The 18,908-nt window shown below is 50.5% G+C and overlaps 1 protein-coding gene across 2 annotated transcripts in view; it reads left to right on the forward strand.

Annotated features, from left to right (window-relative positions):
- The window catches only part of TBCD (tubulin folding cofactor D), a 177,329-nt gene that overhangs the window by 47,285 nt on the left and 111,136 nt on the right, over positions 1-18,908 (forward strand). For both annotated transcript variants that reach the window (XM_082861645.1, XM_082861644.1), the window contains exons 10-13: positions 3,961-4,097; positions 4,736-4,796; positions 5,833-5,907; positions 10,547-10,641. In XM_082861645.1, coding sequence (XP_082717771.1) covers positions 3,961-4,097; positions 4,736-4,796; positions 5,833-5,907; positions 10,547-10,641 — 368 coding nt within the window. The remainder of the gene's footprint in view (positions 1-3,960; positions 4,098-4,735; positions 4,797-5,832; positions 5,908-10,546; positions 10,642-18,908) is intronic.

Consider the following 18,908-nt stretch of genomic DNA (forward strand, 5'->3'; position numbering starts at 1 on the left):
TGAAGTAGTGGCTCCCCCGGAAACAGACTCTTTGCTGTGCTGGGGGTGGTACTGCATTTTAGCAGTCTTCAGTTTTATTTCACGTATTCATTTGTGTGGTTTGGGAGGAATTATTTGATTAAGTTTGTCTCCAATTATAGGAAATTCCAGAGAAGTGTGTTATGTTTTAGTGATGTTTTACTGAAATACCTTTTAGGTGTTCTGTATACAGCTTGTTCTGTAAGTTGTTTATGAGACTACATGTTAGTGGTTACTTTGCAGATGCTGTGGAAAATTAACATTCTGTGCTGTATTAGGGCTCCCCTGAGAAACAGAACCAACTGGTGTGTGTGTGAAGAGACTTATCATAAGGAATTGGCTTATGTTTGTGGAGCTGGCAAGTCCCCACATCTGGCAGGCTTGGAGGCCAGGAGGAGCTGATGTTTCAGCTTGAGTCTGAAGGCAGGAAGTATCCCTCTCACTGGGGGAGAGGGAGCCTGTCTGTGATCCTCAGGCCTTCAGTGGATTGGGCAAGGCCCACCACACTGGGGAGAGCAACCTGCTTTACTAAGCCCACAGCTTAAAAGTTAATTTCACCCACAATCACGGTCACAGACACAACCAGAATAATGTTTGAGCAAATATCTCGGCACTGTGACCCGGTCAACTGGACACGTTAAAATGAACTATCACAAGTACTCCAAGCATTTATGTGGGAAGGAGAGTAATTTAGCACCCCAGTTACTTTGTTCAGTCTGTATCTCTCTGTACACTGAGTGTGATCATTAATGTGGTGTGTTCAGTCTCCGTCTTGCTCTTTGTTTTCTCTCTCTTCCGTCTTTTTTTCATTTTATCCCCTCGGATACATTTCCTTTTTCCTTTTTTTCTTTTTATTTTTTTTTTTGCGGTACGCGGGCCTCTCACTGTTGTGGCCTCCCCCGTTGCGGAGCACAGGCTCCAGACGCACAGGCTCAGTGGCCATGGCTCACGGGCCTAGCCGCTCCGCGGCATGTGGGATCTTCCGGGATCGGGGCATGAACCCGTGTCCCCTGCATCGGCAGGCGGACTCTCAACCACTGCGCCACCAGGGAAGCCCCTTTTTATCTTTTAGATTCATTCCCTTTTTGGTTGCCTTCCCCTTAGTGACAGGCAGGTAACTGGCCGCACTGCCCCTCTTGCTGTCTGGGGCGCAGGCCTTCTCAGTTCCCCCTGCTGGGGTGTGGCCCTTGCTCCTGCAGCAGCCGCTCATGTCTCATGCGTGGCCTTTCAGTCCTTCCTGCTGGACCCACACTTCAGTGACTGCCCAGCATTACTTGCCCTCTGGACTCTGTTTGGCTCTCTTGGCCTCCCAGCTGCTCTCTGATGGCGCGTCTGGGTCTCACACGCCTCACAGCTGCCTGAGGATCCAGGGAGAATTTGGGATGCTGTTTCAGCTCCCCTTTCTTCAGCGTCAATCCCCACTTAGTAGCCATCTCACTAGTCAAGATTTCTTTTTTCTGCCCAGCAGGACGGCGGCTATGCTCGGGCTGTACTTTCCTGTGCCGTGGTTTAGAAAGTGCCTTTGGGAGGAAGCAGAGGGGAAGTTGGGTGCACCTGGGGGCTTCCCTGCTCTGAGGGATTGTAGCCATGCCTTGGTTGTCATCTTGTGCCTGCCAGCGGTTGGTATATACACTTTGTCTAGATTTGTGGTTAAGTCAGGAGGGAAAGTCCAGTGGCAGCCTGTCTGGTCCCTGGTTGCTGGACGATATCGAGAACTTTTCCTGTGGGGTAGAGTCCTCGTGTGTCTTCATTGGAGGACAGTAACAGTGTCGACAGTCGTTGCCCAGTGCCTGCTGCTTGCCGGGAGCTTTATGATCTTGACCACAATCCTGTGGTGCCTGGTGACGTTCTCCTTGGTTCAGTTACCTGTTGCTGCTCTGATTCTGACAACAACTCTGATGTGTGTTCTTTTCCAGACCAACACCAGGCAGTTGTCGGACACCAGCTGAGTGTCCTACTGTGTAACTCAGTTTTGACTCTGTCTTTGTGGAGACAGCACCAGATCCTACAGGTTAAGGGCTCAGCCCACTAGACTGTCTCCCCCCGCCTCAACACCTCTCCTCCCTCTGCCAACCCCAGTTGCAAGTCGAGGTTGTCACCTGTGTTTCTGACAGTCTGGCTACAGGTTGGAGGGTTTGATAATTTGCTAGAGCGGCTCATAGAACTCAGAGAAATATTTTATTTGAGATTACTCGTTTATTATACAAGGCTATAACTCAGGAACGGCTAGGTGGAAGAGATGCAGAGGGCAGGGCCTGGGGAGAGGGCACAAGGCTTCCATGCCCTCTGAGTTCCCCACCCTTCCTGCTCCTCCCTGTGTTCACCAACCTGGAAGCTGTCCTAACCCACTCCTTTTTTTTTGGCCCGGCCATGTGGCAAGCGGGATTTTAGTTCCCAGACTAAGGGTCAAACTTGCGCCCCCTGCAGTGGAAGCTCGGAGTCTTAACCACTGGACTTCCAGGGAAGTCTTCCTTTTGGGTTTTATTGGAGGCCTCATTGCATAGTCATGGTTGATTAAGTCACTGGCCATTGGCAGTTGATTGAACCTCCATCTTGGGAACTGCCCACACCATCCTTGTTTCACGGAATCTGAGGCCTCAAGGCCACAGCTAAACAGTGTCTGAGTTGGCTCTGTCTCTGAAGCCCCAGTTATCTGGAACTGGACTTGGCCTTAGGCTGTGGCCCCCAATAATCATGCTGTAACTCGACCGGTCACCTTTTATGCCCCAGGCCCTGTCCTGAGATGGGGCTGCCCCAGAGTCAGGCCCAAGCGTGCCTGTCCTGCTTCTAGGAGGGGAGGCGTTCCTGGGCCTTTCTCTGCACAGGGCCTGGTCTGAGTGCTTTGTGCACATCCTCCCACCTGGCCTCGTTACAGCCCTCTGGGTGGGGCCTCATTTTACAGATGGGAAACTGAGGCAGGCAGAGGTTCAGGGGCTGTGCAGTCAGACAGCTGAGCTGGCGTGTGCTGCTGGCCCCTTCATGGCGCTGCAGGAGATGATGCTGGTGGCCTCAGCAGGTGGGGAGGCGGGTGTGGGCGGCAGGAAGTGGTGAGAGCCATTCAGGAGGCAGGATCTGTGGGAGCTGGCATGGACCAGCTGTGGCCCCTGGTGTGGAAGGCAGGCATCTGGCCCGGAGACGGGGTGGGGCTCTGCTCAGGTGGGACCTGGAGGCAGAGCCTGTGGAAATAAGGCCAAGGCCAGTGGGTTCAAACGTGCCCTCCCTGCCATTTCTGTTGGGTGCATTCTTTTTTTTAAAAAAATAATTAAAAAAATTTTAAATTTATTTTTATTTATTTATTTTTGTCTGCGTTGGGTCTTTGTTGCTGCGCACCAGCTTTCTCTAGTTGCGGCGAGCGGGGGCTGCTCTTCGTTGTGGTGTGCGGGCTTCTCATTGCAGTGGCTTCTCTTGTTGTGGAGTACGGGCTCTAGGTACACAGGCTTTAGTAGTTGTAGCTCACGGGCTCTAGAGCGCAGGCTCCAGTAGTTGTGGCTTATGGGCCCTAGAGCACAGGCTCAGTAGTTGTGGCTCAGGGGCTTAGTTGCTCTGCTGCATGTGGGATCTTCCTGGACCAGGGCTCGAACCCGTGTCCCCTGCATTGGCAGGCGGGTTCTTAACCACTGTGCTACCAGGGAAGCCCTGTTGGGTGCATTCTTGTTGTCACGCTTTGTCACCTGCCTTTCTGCTAAGAAAGCTTTCCGACACGTGAGGGTTTCTGAGTCATCTAGAAGGTGAATCTATGTTCTGTGGCTCAGATGAGGTTGTTATTTTCCTTGACAATCCATGCTGGTGACAGTTACTGCTCAGTTTCCTTCGTGTCCATCCTGTACCTGTAAAGCACATGGAATTTTCACAGTGACACTGAATTGTTGAGTTCAGTCATCAGGATCTTCTAGCTCCAAGTTGTCGCAGCAGGTCTGAGGTGTGTTTGTTTGCTTCTTGCAGGTACCAGCGTGGCTGCCGCTCCTTGGTTGCGGGCCTGCAGCTGAGCGTCCAGAGTCCTAGAGATCCAGGGATACAGACTGAGACCCCTGACAGCGACGGAGAGGACGACGTCCCCGAGGAGGTGGAGAGCGTGATAGGTGAGTGGGGGCCACCTCATCTCGGCCTGCAGGGGACCTGGCCCCACTTCTGGTCTTTGCAGGGTGGGAGGTGAGGCTGGGGCTGTGTGCATCTGCTGTCTCCCCCACCCCCCGTTGCGACCCTAGACCGCCCTGGTCGCAGTGCACCTGTGCACCTCCACAGGCTCCGTCCTGCCTCCGCATCAGGCTTCCTGTGCTGCCATGTGCCCTCCACCAGGGCTTCCACTGACCAGCTTGCATGGCCTGTACTGCTTGGGAGCCCTCTGTGTGGCCTTTCCTAGAGGCTGAGCATTTCTCAGACCCTGTCCCTAGGAGAGCTGCTCTCTGCAGCCTCTGGCAGAAGGTGTTTTCTCTGGGAAGCCTCCCTCATCCGCCTCTGGCCTTCCTCGCTGGTGCTCTCTGCCCAGTGACTGTTAGGAGCTAAGACAGAAATTGCCCTTAAATGATGACTTAAAGACATACAGAAGGAAATGTCCTTTTATTGTGATTAGAATTGAGATTCTTCATGTAATTGCCTTTATGGTACTGTTTTGAGTGGTGTGCAGGGTGGGTTACCTTAAAGCTGGGAACTGAGAGCTCATCTAAAACTCTGGGTGGTTCCGTGGGACTCACAGACCGGCCTTCTTGTGTTCTTCCAGAGCAGCTGCTGGTTGGGCTGAAGGACAAGGACACAATTGTGCGGTGGTCTGCAGCCAAAGGGTAGGTGACTGCACTTGGTCGGGGGGCTGGGCTGGGGGCTCACAGCTTACGCCCCAGATGCCTGCAGGTCTACTGAGTCTCCTTAATCATTCAGTACTTCCTGTGGAATTGGAGGGCTGCAAACAGCTCCCAGAGTTTTAAAAGGTAGAATGATTTTTTCCTAATTTACATTTACTGCTTTTTGTTCTAATTTTCAAGAAAATCACTGAGGTTGGTCAGTGGCTTCTTCATGTTCTTGCCCTTCTGGCTGGAATGAGCACGTTTGCCTTTTTTACCTTCAGGTGTTCCTTTCCTTGCTCCTCACGTCCTCACTGCCACGACCCCCACCTCCTGCCTCCACAGCCAGGGGCGGCCCCCCATGTAGAGAGCAGATGCTGCACGGCCTCACTTGATTACAGAGCCCCCAGGAGGGGCTGGCATCCCCCTCTGCTACGCCTGAGGAAACAGCCAACACAGGCGCCCCGGCACACCCAGTGGGGCCAGGGCGGGTTAGGGGACAGAGTACAAAGGAGATATTGTGGAGAAAAGGAAAATGGGTGAAGGTGCCCGTGGGCCCTCCCCACAGAGGTTACGGGTGTCCTTGCCAATCCACTCACATAGTGAATGCCGAGGCTCACACGGGGGCTTTTGGCCAACCTCGGAGCCCAAAGTCTTGTCTGCTTGGAGTACGATGGGCTGGGAGGGTGGGCCTTTCTGGGGCGCCGCTGGCCGGGACCCAGCCTGGGCAGTGACTTGATGGAAGCCGGCCCGGTTGGCACGCAGCATGGGATGGACCTTGGTGGCCTGAGCTGGGAGCCGTTGACTGTCTGAGAAGTGCACCTGCCCTGTGGGCTCCCTTTGCCTTGGTCCCCCAGATGCCTGTCCTGTCTCTGTATGTCAGTGTGATGGGCTCCCTGATGGGGCAGGTGGCTTTTATGGAGCAGAATCAGCCTCTTTGCCATCCTCTGGAGAGAAGGACAGTTACTCGGGACGTTCCTAGTGTAGCGTGTGCCCTCGACGGGCTGGTGATGCTGACGACGTTGCTTCTGCTTTTCAGAATCGGTAGGTTGGCTGGAAGACTTCCCAAAGAGCTGGCGGATGATGTGGCTGGGTCTGTGCTGGACTGTTTCAGGTATGTGGGGAGATCAGAGGGGTAGATATGTTTCTGGGTAAGAGCAGTGGCTTTTCTTTCCTTACTTCCTCCTACGTTTTCTTTCAGTTGAGCTAGTTGTCAGATTCTCTGAAGCCATTTCTTTTCCTTTTGAAGTTAAATTTGAGGACTCTAGTTATTTCTGATATATTTCTTGTGTGTGTGTGTGTGTGTGTGTGTGTGCGCGCGCGCGCGTGCGCGTGTGCCCCTAATATGTCTTTTTTTTTAAAAAATTGGGGTATAGTTGTTTTACAATGTTGTGTTAGTTTCTACTGTACAGTGAAGTGGAGCTCGCTGTGCTATACATTAGTTGTCTGTTTTATACATATTAGTATATATGTTAATCCTAATCTCCCAATTCATCCCACCCTGATATATTTCTTTTGTCAGCTTAGGCTCCATTACATTTAAAAACCTTAAAGAGGTCAGTTTTGCGCGTGTCCACACATAGAAACGTATCCTTCAAGGAAACCTGTTTTCATTGGAATGAAACCAGGGCTGCTCTGTCCGAGAGAGTTTTCTGTGATGACGGCCTGTTCTAGATCTGGGGCTGTTGAGATCTTAAAAGAGGCTAGTGTGACTGAGGTCTGAATTCCAAATTTTATTTAATTTCATCAGATTTAAATCTCATAGCCACATGTGTCAGTGGTTGTGCTGCATCCGTCCTCACCTCTCAGGGGATCCTGGGGACCCGCGTCCTGCCCGAGGTGCAGGTGTGGGCCGGGAGGTGCAGGTGGCAGGTGTGGGAGTTTGAGCCTGGGGCCTGCAGGCCAGGGGCAAAGGGCAGAGCCCTGAGCAGCGCAGGTGGGCTGAGGGGGGCCGCGTTAGTGCAGCGCACGTGGGCTGAGGGGGGGGGGCCCGCGTTAGTGCAGCGCAGGTGGGCTGGGGGGGCCGCGTTAGTGCAGCGCAGGTGGGCTGGGGGGTGACCGCGTTAGTGCAGTGCACGTGGGCTGGGGGGGCCGCGTTAGTGCAGCTGCTCACCAGGACTCTTGCTCTGCTTGCCCCTAGCTTTCAGAAGCAGGTGATTTGAGAATGGGTGCTGTGTTCGGCCCCCATTTGTGGTCCCACCCTTGTCAGCCGGTTGCTTCTCTTCTTGGTGCCCCCATTCGTGTGAGAGCTGTGCTGTTGGTGTTCATGGGCACTCAGGCCTTGGTCACCAAGCTGGCCCACGGGGTCCCAGGGGCGCGGGCTTCTCCTGCCCTGGGCCCCGAGCCTGATTGGTGAGGTTTAAGGACTGCAGGAAACAGTTTCACACTATTGTTTCAGAGTAATGTTGCATGTGTGGCCACTGTGTCTTCTTGTGGCAGGAGACACGTGCTGCTTCACGGGACTCTGTAGAACCGTGGGTCTGCACGATGACTCTGCTGGCTTGTTGTAGAGTGTCTTCCTGGAGTTCTTTTTCGGGGGCTTGCTGATGGGCGCGAGATGACACGGGCACCCCACTGGTCCTGGGTGAAGAGGTGTGGGTTCAGGGCAACCAGGGGCGCGGGGGGTTTGGGAGGATGGAGGAGCCAGGGCCTCCGGCCTTTCCTCCCAGCCCCTTCCCCTGGGGTGGCTGTCTGCCTCAAGCGCTTCGCTTTCCTCTTTCCTTCCTTAGAGTGTTTCTGCACAGCACTCTGGCTATTTGAAGCCATCTTTGTCCAGCCCTTACTTCTGCTGCTCCTTCTGCAGTCTCCCCTCCCATGCGCTCCTGCGTCCCCTCCCGTCCAGCTCTCAAACCCTGTTACTTCTCTAGCCGCTGTGCCTCTGCCTCAAGGGCTGTGAGCCCTTCACCCCAACGTGTCTCCCCTGAATGCTAGCATCTTTTCTCCCAAAACATTCTTCTCTGGTCAGATGTATGTTCCTTGCTCTCGACCTGCAACCTTACTCCAGTTTCACTCGTCCTAGTTAATCTCCAAATGCTGCTTTGCCTTTATTTTGTCATTTTAATGAATTCCTCTGATCTTTGTGTCTGGGTTGTGGAGGGTAGAAATGGTCTCACTGTTCCGGATTCCCAAGGCCAGAAGCCCAACGCAACATTGAGTGAAGGGGCCTGAGTGGGCCCTCGGGGAGGCAGTCTTTCCCTGGACAGGACCTCACACAATGGGCGTGAAACTCCTGATTGCAGAACAGGCCATAGAAAGGAGTCAGCGCAGCCGGGAGAAGCAGGTACCAGCTGGGCTGGGGTGTGAGGTTGGCAGGGTGGCCGGGCCGGCTGGCGACCCAGCACAGAGGCCACTCTGGTCTCCTTCCTCCTTTTGTGTCCTCCTGGGGTATGTGGTGAGCTGCCAGCCATTTCTGCAGTGGGTCAGAAATAGGACATTAATTCCTTTACATGTAAGAACACCGACTCCTGGGACTGTTACCTTGCTCCCTGCCCTGTTTCTGGGCCAGATTATGTGGCTGGGGCCTCCCACTGAGCCCCAGAGGACCTCCTCAGGCCCTGTGCTCCCCTCCCAGGTCCTGCCCCAGAATGTGCAGGTGCCCTTCAGTACCTGCACTCCCCTACCCCTCCCACCACTTAGAAAACCACGCGTTAGCCCCTCGATGGCCTCAGGACAGGATCCCAGAGATGGTGCCCAGACCCACCAGTCCAGGGTGGGTGCAAGCAGCCTGCCCCGGGAGGCCTTGCCGGGTCCCCTGTGTCTGGCATCTGCACTGAGCCCGCGGGTTTCTCCAGTCAGCAGACGGGCCTCAGCCCTGCGGCCTGGGTCCTGGGTGTGCCATGGTGGTGCTGCTGTGGCCGCGGGAGCAGCCCCCTCTCAGCAGGAAATGCTCTTCACGGCTCCTTCCCAGGCTTTTCCTTGAGTTCTAGTGCTGTTTGCAGTTAACAGTTCAGAAGGAGATGAAGGTGATGGGGTGTCCCCCTCTGCTCTGCACCCTGCACGCACCGTCCCCCTTTCTCCGTGTCCTTCTAGGGACAGTGGGTATGAGGTGGGTGGAAGGATAAGAACGTCTTCTTTGCTCATCCCACGCCCTCCACGCCGCCCCACTCTGCTCTTCCAGATGGTCCTCATTGGGTGCCCTTGCTGATGGGAGGCCAGTGGCCCCAAGCCCATCTTGGCCCCTCTCTCTCTCCTGAGCCTGCTGTCTCGGCCCTTCTGTTTGCTATTGTCTCCACTCCTCTGAGACCCCGGGCCCTCCCACGGTCGTCTGGGGCTTGGCTCTGGGGCAGGAGCTTGCCCTCAGGCACTGGGCACTCTGGCGGTACTCGGTACTCTGCGTCCTAGTGTCTGCGTCCATCCCCGCTGTGCAGGTTGGCCTTGGAGAGGGTCCACGTCCTCCTGGAGTGGGCAGAGCAGAGGCAGCAGTGCAGGCAGCACACCGTGGTCCTCCTCGGCCGCCTTGGGCCACAGGCATTTTACAGCCTGACGCAAGGTCCTGCACTGTCCACAGCTGTTGACAAGCTACAGCGCACACACGTTTAGTTGAGAAACGATGGCGTGACTGGCGATTGTTTTAGTGATAAGTGAGTCATCGTACTGCTGACCTTTTATCAGGTTCTTCCAAATGTTATTAAATCTTTTATGGAAAGCAGAAAGCACTTCTCTCCAACTGAAATCCTGAAGTACACAAAGTGCAATATTAAATTGTGGAAACGGTCATATAGTCTTTGGGACAGACATTTGATAAACATCTGGAACTTAAGAAAGTTATAATTGGAATTGAGTCACTGGTTGCTGGCGAGGTCCAGGGCAGCTTTTGTGTCTGTCTTGGTCAGCGTGTCTCCGCAGAGCCCAGAGCAGGGCCTGGCACGTGGGAGACACTGCTAAGTGTATTTTGAGTGAAAAGATAAGCCTAGCTTCTATCCCATCTGAGTATTCGTGCGTTTGTTGCCAGCCAGTGATGCAATTTATTTGGTTTTCCTAAACATTTCTTTGCCATCAAATTAATTTATTCAGAATTGGAGAGAGTCCTGTAATTTCTCTGGTTTTTTGGGTGAAGTATATTTCCATGTTTATTTTGGCAGCCAGGCGTGGAAACTCTCAGAACAGTTATTGATGTAAGAAGCAGTTGTTGATGTAAGAAAGGGTTATTCTCGCTAGTTATTATGCCAGAGCTGCACCTTTAAACATGAGAGCTTCCAAACCACTTCAGGAATTTTTTATTAAATACAAAATTTTGCTTATGAGTTGACTGGCTTTTCAGTTGTTTATTGAAAGTCTGTTTCAAACAGTACCAAACAAGTTCTGTATATGCTGTTTTATTCTAACTTCCTAATCTCAATATTCATCATTCAAGCCAGCAGGGGCTCCATGAAAAGGGGGTCTCCTTGCCCTTCCTGTGAACATTTTCCTAACCTTCATTTGGTGTAGTCACTGTGTTGTGAGCCCAGCGTTTCTTGAGCGGCGCAACTGCTTAAACGGCTGAGAGAGCTAGCTGCTCTGGCCCGAAGGTGCAGTGGGCACGTGTGTGGGCTGCTCTCCCTGGGGTGTGTGAGGCTGACCCAGGATTTTTACTCATTCTCCGGAGACCTGAACATGGCCGTTATCTTCAGCTGATTTGGAGTACTTTATCTCGTTACTGACTGATATTTTATAAACTCACTCAGGGTTTTAGTGAGGCTTTTGGCCCGGGGGTGGACTTTCACTCTGGGCTGTGGGGGGCATCGTGCTGGGTCTCAGGCTCTTTGTGCTTTCAGTTTCCAGGAGACAGACAACGCCTGGCATGGCGGGTGTCTGGCGCTGGCGGAACTGAGCAGACGAGGCCTGTTGCTCCCTTCCCGACTCCCGGACGGTGAGTATGAAGCTCAGTTTTGTCTGGTCAAGACCATTTATGCGTGTCGAGGTGCTTCATCCGGCCCCCTCACCAGTGTGGCCGGCTGTCAGCACATACCACGCCTCTGCCCTCCCTGACCATCATGAGTGTTGCAGGAGAGAGCCCTCCAGACCTGTGCTCTCAGCTTTCTTTCTTATGTTGGCCTTTCTGATTCCTGATGCCTCTTCTCCCTGCTGTGAAAGTTTAATAGCACACGTACACTGTAGGTCTGGATTTGGAGGGCCGCGAGCTGTTGTGATGTCTGAGATTGTCTTGTCCCCCAGAACCAGTTTCACCTTCGTGAGGGTGCTATTGCCCATTAAGAATGTGTGCACTGCCGCTGTGTTTAGCCCCTGGAGTGACATCATGGTTTTTGGGAACAAGGCTCACGCCAGTGAGGGGATGGGGAGGAAGCTCGGCAGTGGGCCTGAGCAGGGGCACAGTGCGGCTGGAGCAGATAGACCACCGAACTCCAGGCCTGTGCGTGCCAGCTCTCGGGCCTGGCCGCATGGGGGCGCTTGTCTGTGGTGGGTGTCCCTGGGAGCCGCCCGCTATGCCTCTGTGGACAGAAGGGAGGGATGCCTGTGAAGGATGGAGAGGGCCCTGTGCAGGAGTGTGTCACCAAAGACGCCATGTACCCCGAGGGCGACTTCTGTCCGGAACAAGGACGTCTGTGCAAAGAAGAGTGCAGCTCAGCAGCTGAGCTGTGGGGGTACTGCAGGTGCTGGCTGTGTGCTTGGCGTTGTGAAGCACAAGCAGGGCAGAGGACCCTTGGTTTCTATGGGCTCTTTCTGCTTATTCTTGTAGCAGCTTTACTGAGATACGATTTTTAAAAAAATATTTGTTTATTTGGTTGCGCTAGGTCTTAGTTGCAGCCCGTGGGCTCGTTAGTTGCGGCTCCAGGGCTCGTTAGTTGTGGCATGTGGGCTCCCCAGTTGTGGCATGCAAACTCTTAGTTGCAGCACGCATTTGGGGTCTAGTTCCCTGACCAGGGATCGAACCCGGGCCCCCTGCATTGGGAGTGCGGAGTCTTACCCACTGCACCGCCAGGGAAATCCCTGAGATATGATTTATATACCATAAAGTTCACCCATTTAAAGTGTTCAGTTCAGTGGTTTATAGTATATTTACAGAGTTGTGCAACCACCATCTTAATCTAATCTCATTTTCCCTCAAAGAAACCCTATACTCAGGAAAAGTCATTCCCCATTTTCCCTCAACACCACCAGCCCTAGACAACCACTGATCTTTTTCTGTCTCTGTAACTTTGCCTTTTCTGGACACTTTATGTAAATGGAATCTCCAGTAGTGGTCTTCCTTGTCTGACCTCTTTCACTTAGTGTAATGTTTTTTTTTTTTTTGCGGTACGTGGGCCTCTCACCGCTGTGGCCTCTCCCGTTGTGGAGCACAGGCTCAGGTCGCGCAGGCTCAGCGACCACGGCCCACGGGCCCAGCCGCTCCGCAGCACGTGGGATCCTCCCGCACAGGGACACGAACCCGTGTCCCCTGCATCGGCAGGCGGACTCTCAACCACTGCACCACCAGGGAAGCCCTAGTGTAATGTTTTTAACATTCATCCCTACTGCACCACGTAGCAGTGGTACTTCATTCCTTTTTATGGCTGAATAATATTCCATTGTATGGATACACATTTGTTTATCCCGTCATCGTTGATGGACATGTGGGTTTTCACCTTTGGTGATTATCAATAATGCTGCCCTGAACATTTGTATACAAGTTTTTGTGTGGACATGTGATTTGAGTTCTCTTGGGTATAGACCTATGAGTGGAATTGCTGGATCATATGCTAAATCTGTCTTGAACTTTTTGAGGAACTGCAAACCCTTTTCCAAAATGGTTGTACCACTTTACATTCCTCCAGCTGCGTATGAGGGTTCCAGTTTCCGCACATCCTCCAACACTTGTTTTTCTCTGTTTTTTTTTTGTTTTTGAAAATAGCCATCCTAGTGGGTGTAAAGTGGTATCTTACTGTGGTTTTGATTCGCATCTCCCTGCTGACTAATGGTGTTGAGCATCTTTTCATGTGCTTCTTGGCCATTTGGATATGTTCATTGGCAAAATGTCTATTCACGTCCTTTGCTAATTTAAAAAATTGGGTTATTTGTCTTTTTATTGTTATGAGTTCTTTACAGATATGTCTTTTATCAGATGTATGATTTGTGGATGTTTTCTCTCCTCTGTGGTTGTCTTGTCACTTTTCCGATGGTATTGTTTGATGCACTGAAGTTGTAAGTTTTAAGTCTGGTTATCAGTCTTCTCTTTTGTTGCTTGTGCCCCTGGTGTCATATCTAAGAAGTCATTGCCTACCCCAAGGCCACAGAGATGTACTACTGTGCTTTTATTTACTCTTGTTCCATCCTAAGTGACTTACACATTTATTTGTGAAAATAGATGTGTGAGGGTGTGTGGGTATGTGAGGGTGTGGTGGGTCAAGATGAAGTCTCTGCCTGTGTGGTGCCAACTCCAGTTTAACTTGAAGGAGACCAAAGCTCTCTCTCTGCTTTTCATGCCTGAGACCCACTGGCATGTGTGTGTCTGTCGTATCTCATGATGTCAGCAGTGTCCACCAACCGCAAGCAGCCAGAATGAGAGTGTATGGTTGTTGTTGTTGTTGTAGATGAAAAGTGTCCAGCTGTGGCCAGAAAACTGAGATGTCACATATGGTGAGTTGGCCCATGATCTTCACTTGAGTGGCTGGCCGCCTCTTGCCTGTGGTGCCCTCCGCATGAGTTGAGCCTCTCTGCAGACTTTTTGCATGGCCAGTGGGTCGTGGAGCTGTGCTGTCTCCTGCCTGGGAGAGATCGTGCAGGCGACAGTGGTCTTGTCCTGGAGTAGGCTCCAGAGGTGATGGGTCTAACACTTACCGTTCATTTTTCTTTACTCTCTTTTCTCCTGCTCCTCAGACTGGATAGTTTGGATTGCCCTGTCTTCAGGTTCTCTGGTCCTTCCTTCTGCCTGCTCAGATCTGCTGTTGTTCTCCTTCCTCAGCTGAATTTTTCATTTCAGTTACTCTATTTTCAGTTCCGGAATTTCTTTGTGATCTCTATTATAGTCTGTCTCTTTATTGACATTCTGTGTTTTTTCAGACATTGTTCTCTTGTTTCCTTTAGCTCTTGGAGCTTATTTGAGAAAATTGATTTAGGGTATTTGTCTTGTAAGACACTGTCTAGCCTTCCTCAGGGGTGGTTTCTGTCAATTTCTTTTTCTTCCTGTGAATGGACCATAGTTTTCTGTTTCTTCATGTGCCTTGTTTTTTGGTTGAAAACTGGACATTCTGACATTTTATTATGTTATAACCCTGGAAAACAGGTTCTCCTCCCTTGCCAGCAGTTTGCTGCTGTTGCTGTTGAAGACTGTTAGTCGTCTCTTTATTTAGTGACTTTTTCCAGACCTTTTTTTTGCAACGACTGTATTCCCTGTTATGTTTGGTCACTGAAGTCTCTGTTCTGTTGTCTTAGCATTTAGCCAGTGACCTAACAGAGGTTTCTTTTTCTTTTTTTCTTATGGCTGCATTGGGTCTTTGTTGCTGTGCCTGGGCTTTCTCTAGTTGTGGTGGGCGGGGGCTACTGTTTATTGCGGTGTGCAGGCTTCTCATTGCGGTGGCTTCTCTCATTGCGGAGCATGGGCTCTAGGTGCGTGCGCTCCGGTAGTTGCGGCACACAGGCTCAGTAGTTGCGGCACGCGGGCCCTAGAGCGCGTAGACTTCCGTAGATGTGGTACGTGGTCTCAGTAGTTGTGGATCGTGGGCTTAGTTGCTCTGCGGCATGTGGGATCTTCCTGGACCAGGGATCAAACTTGTGTCACCTGCATTGGCAGGCGGATTGTTAAACACTGTGCCACCAGGGAGGTCCCTAGAGGTTTCTTAAATGCTGAAATTTAGCAGCCTCCTCCTTCACTAAGCACTCCCCTGGTTGTGGCAGGTTTTTGATTAGATTCCAGAGTGCTGAAAAACTTGATTCTCTCTGTTTTTGCCAGCTTACTGGTTGGTTTGGTGGAGGGACCAATTCGTGGCGCTCCCTACTTGGCTGTATTCTGAGACATCATCCAAAAACTAGCCTCTGAATAGCATTCTAGCGTTAGTCTGGGTACTCTGAGAAGATACCAAGACAGGATGAACTGTGCAGTTACTAGGGAAATGCTGGTAAGGGTGGCAGAGCCACCGTCTGACCCTGAGAGCTGTGGGGCTGGGGTATGGGTGGCAGTGTCCTGGTGGGCTGTGTGGTCTAAGGAAGGGCTTCTGGGGGGGTGGTCCTCAAGCCAAAGTCAGCCTCAGAGGTATTCCTGTCTTTCTGGAAGGGGCTGCAAGTTGTGGCTGCCGCACCGCCTCCCTGGTGGAGTGGCTGTGGGGCCTGGGGTCAGCCTGCGCCGGTGGGTGAGTCCTGGCTGTGGCCACAGCCTTCATTTGCAGAGTGCTGACCTCTCTTGTCTCCCGACCAGTCCCTCCCCATGGTCCTTTGTGCCTGGGTTCCCACTCTTCACTGCTCCTGACCCCTCCTGGCACCTTCCCATTCTCCTGATGATTGTGCACTTCCCTGATTTTTAACCTTTGTGCAGTTTTGAGCTGTTTGGACATTCCAGCCTGTAAGAAAAGTGACAGCCATAATGTGACGTCTGTGGCTTAGTGTGTGGAGTAGGAGTTGTGTTTTTCTCTATTAAAATGCTTTTCTCCTTGAGTGAAAGTGTGTGTGTGCTTCATTTCATACTCAGCCCTCTCCCGCCCTTGGGAGCGGAGTATTTTGGTCGAAGATTAAACCAGGGGTAGGGGTAGATGGCTGTGGGCTGCTGGTGAGACTGTTGCAAAGGGGCTTGTTAGTACTTTTGTTTTCTTCAATGTGAATTCAAGGATCCTTTTAGAGGTTATTTTCAGCTTTATTGGGATATATAGTTCACCTAACATACAGTTGACCTATTTTAAGTATCTAAGTCAATGGCTTTAGTCTATTACACTATTAATTTTTAAAAAACATTTTAAAATATATACGACATAGAAATCTGCCATATTAATGATGTTTAAGTGTACGATTCAGCGGCATAAGCTACATTTACGATGTTGTACAACCATTACTATCACCATCTATTTCCAAAACTTTTCATGTTCCCAAACAGAAACTCTGTCCCCCTTAAACACTAATTCCCCCTTCCCCTCCCCTCAGCCCTGATACCCATGAATCTATCTGCCTCTGTGAGTTTGCCTGCTCTGGGGAACCTCATATAAGTGGAATCATGCAAGATTTGTCCTTTGTGTCTGACTTATTTCATTCAGAATTTCTTTTTTTTTTAACTTTTGTATTTATTTTTATTTATTTGTTTACTTATTTATTTGGTTGCACTGGGTCTTAGTTGCGGCAGGTGGGCTCCTTAGTTGTGGCTCGTGGGCTCCTTAATTGTGGCATGCGAACTCTTAGTTGCAGCATGCATGTGGGATTTAGTTCCCTGACCACGGATTGAGCCCGGGCCCCCTGCATTGGGAGCGCAGAGTCTTTTTTTTTTTTTTTTTTGCGGTACGCAGGCCTCTCACTGTTGTGGCCTCCCCTGTTGTGGAGCACAGGCTCCGGACGCACAGGCTCAGCAGCCATGGCTCACGGGCCCAGCTGCTCCGCGACATGTGGGATCTTCCCAGACCAGGGCACGAACCCACGTCCCCTGCATCGGCAGGCGGACTCTCAACCACTGTGCCAACAGGGAAGTCCCTTACTCAGAATTTCAAGGTTAAGTTCATGTTGTAGCTTGTGCCACAACCTCATTCCTTTTTATGGCTGAATAATATTCCTTTGTGTGGATGGACCACCTGTTAGTTATCTGTTCATCTGTCAGTGGATACTTGGGTTATTTCCATTTTTTCACTATTGTGAATAATGCTGCTAATGAACATTGGGTGCACGTATCTGTTTGAATCCCTGTTTTCATTTCTTTTAGGTGTATGCCTAGGAGTGGAATTGCTGGGTTACACGGTAATTCTGTATTTAACTTTTTGAGGGTTTATCGCTTTTTGTATGTAAAGGTTAGAAACTTCCAGCTCTGAAGTCGGGTTATATGTGAATGGAGAAAGGTACTGTCATTGAAAAACCACCAAGACTGGTTTCTTTTCTTTTTTTTTGTTACAAAGATCTAAGACCCCATTGTGCTTGTAAGGATAGTTACAGAGAGCCTGTATGGTTTCTGCGGCTGTGTGCATGCAGGTGACCTTTTGGAGGAATTGCATTAGGCGGGAGGAGTCCACAGGGCTGAAGGCACACATATGGCTCCACCGTGAACATCTGCAGGCCGTGCTGGGCTCCCGGCCTGTATGGTTGCAGGAGACCGGACAGTTGTTTACCATCTCTGGTTCCTCTTCTTGTCACTTAAGATGGTGGCGGACAGTTTTGGGTGAGCTATAAAACAGTGTCCTCAGAATCTTTGGGCCCCGGAAGGTTTATGTTCTTGTGTGTAAGGCACAAGGTGAGAGCTTGTCTCTAGGGCGTGAGGCTTTGGGTCCCAATCCTGGAGGCTTCTGAGGCCTGGCTCTGCTTCCCACAGGGTATGGACTTGCTGGAAAGCAGGGGTACCCTGTTTTTGGTCTTTGTCAAAGCATATTGGTATATAAAAAAAGGAGAGCCCAGGCATGCCAGTGAAGGCTGCACAGGTATGCATCGGTTTCTGGTCGTGACAGTGCACGCGTTGGATTAGTGGTGTCTGTCTGCAGGCACACCTCGGATGGGCGGCAGGGGCTCGTGGGCTATCCTGGATGGTTTAGGGGCAGTTTGTAACAGCGGCCTCCTATTTGCCCTAAAAGAATATGACAAGCTCTGCATCCCTCCTGTGAGTTGATATCAGTGGTTTTGTATAAATTTAACTTGCTGCAAGGCAGGTTATTTGCCATACTGAATAGTGTCATTTTAAAACAAAGCTACTGTATCACTGTTTTAAATATGTCTGGTGGAATCCAGTCATCATGGTACCTTGGAATCCACCACCCTCCCTCTAAAATGCAGGGATTTTATTCTTTATCTCCTTGAACCTGTATTTCCATTTACTTTTCCTAGAGAATTTTTCCTTAATGTAACAGGTTTCTGTGCTTGAGAATCTTTTGCTGATCTCCCTGTCAAGTATCTTCAGCAAGAGGATGTCTGTGAATGCAAACTTTAACTCTTACATTTTGTTCTGCCAAAAGGTAGTAAGTATTTAAGTTTTCTAGATTGAGTTTTTACAGGATTAGTTATTAGTACAAACTTGATCAAAACAACCGAAAATAACATTTTATTGGAATGCAACTTATTAACAAGATGGGTTTTTAGTTCAGGCTATCTTTTGGTGAGTAGTGCTTATATCTAGAACAAGGCAAGGTTCCAGATCAACTTTTTATTTAAAAATTTTTAATTTTTAGCTCTGAGCACTGAGAGACCTTGTACGTGCACGTCACTGGGAACGGCAGGCGTTAGCTTTAGCAGTGCTTTTTCTTTGAACGCTCATTGGATGGCTCTATTGGGACCACCTCTGTTTTGGTCAAAGTGTGAGTTGAAACTGCCCATCTTGTGGAGGGAGGGTTCACCCAGTCAGCTCAGCTCGGCGCCACTGTTTCCAGGCCCTTTCTTGACCCCCTGCCCCGCTCCCAGGCAGTGCATTGCTGAGAAACACCCTCTGAACAGTGGGGAAGGGCCCTTGTGAAGCCAGGCCCTATACGCTTGGTCTCCAGAGGTGCCCCCGGATGCCTGCACCCCCCGGGCTCGATGACTACCGGTGGACAGCAGACACATGCACATGTGCACACGCCCTCACATGCACACACGGATGTACCCTCGTCCTCAGTTTTAATTGCTGCCTCAGCTCTTTTCTCTTTTTCATTGAGTTTATTTATTGTGGCAAAATATTGTATAACACAGAGTTTATGCTTGTCTTCTTTTTATGTATCCTTAAAGTTCACCTATGAGTTCATTGGAAAATTAGCAACATATACATCATTTTAGGAAGTGGAAAACGAGTCTGAATGAGTTGTAAAGACAGAGCATGTTGAGAATAGCTTCCCCAGCAATGCATTCTCCCCAATGGAAATAAATTACTTGTATAAATAGCCTCTTGCTGTCTGTGTATTGTTCAGTCATAACAAATCACAGTGTTTTTACACACAGAACTTGAATGCTAGTACTGGAAACGTCTTTGCCTGGCATTTTCCCCCAGTAATTGTTATTTACTTCAAAACACACAGTAGATTTAATAGAAAAACAGTTAAAACAATTTGTTCTAGTGCT

The sequence above is a fragment of the Leucopleurus acutus genome, assembly GCF_964270905.1.
Source record: "Leucopleurus acutus genome assembly, chromosome: 19".
Taxonomy (NCBI): domain Eukaryota; kingdom Metazoa; phylum Chordata; class Mammalia; order Artiodactyla; family Delphinidae; genus Leucopleurus; species Leucopleurus acutus.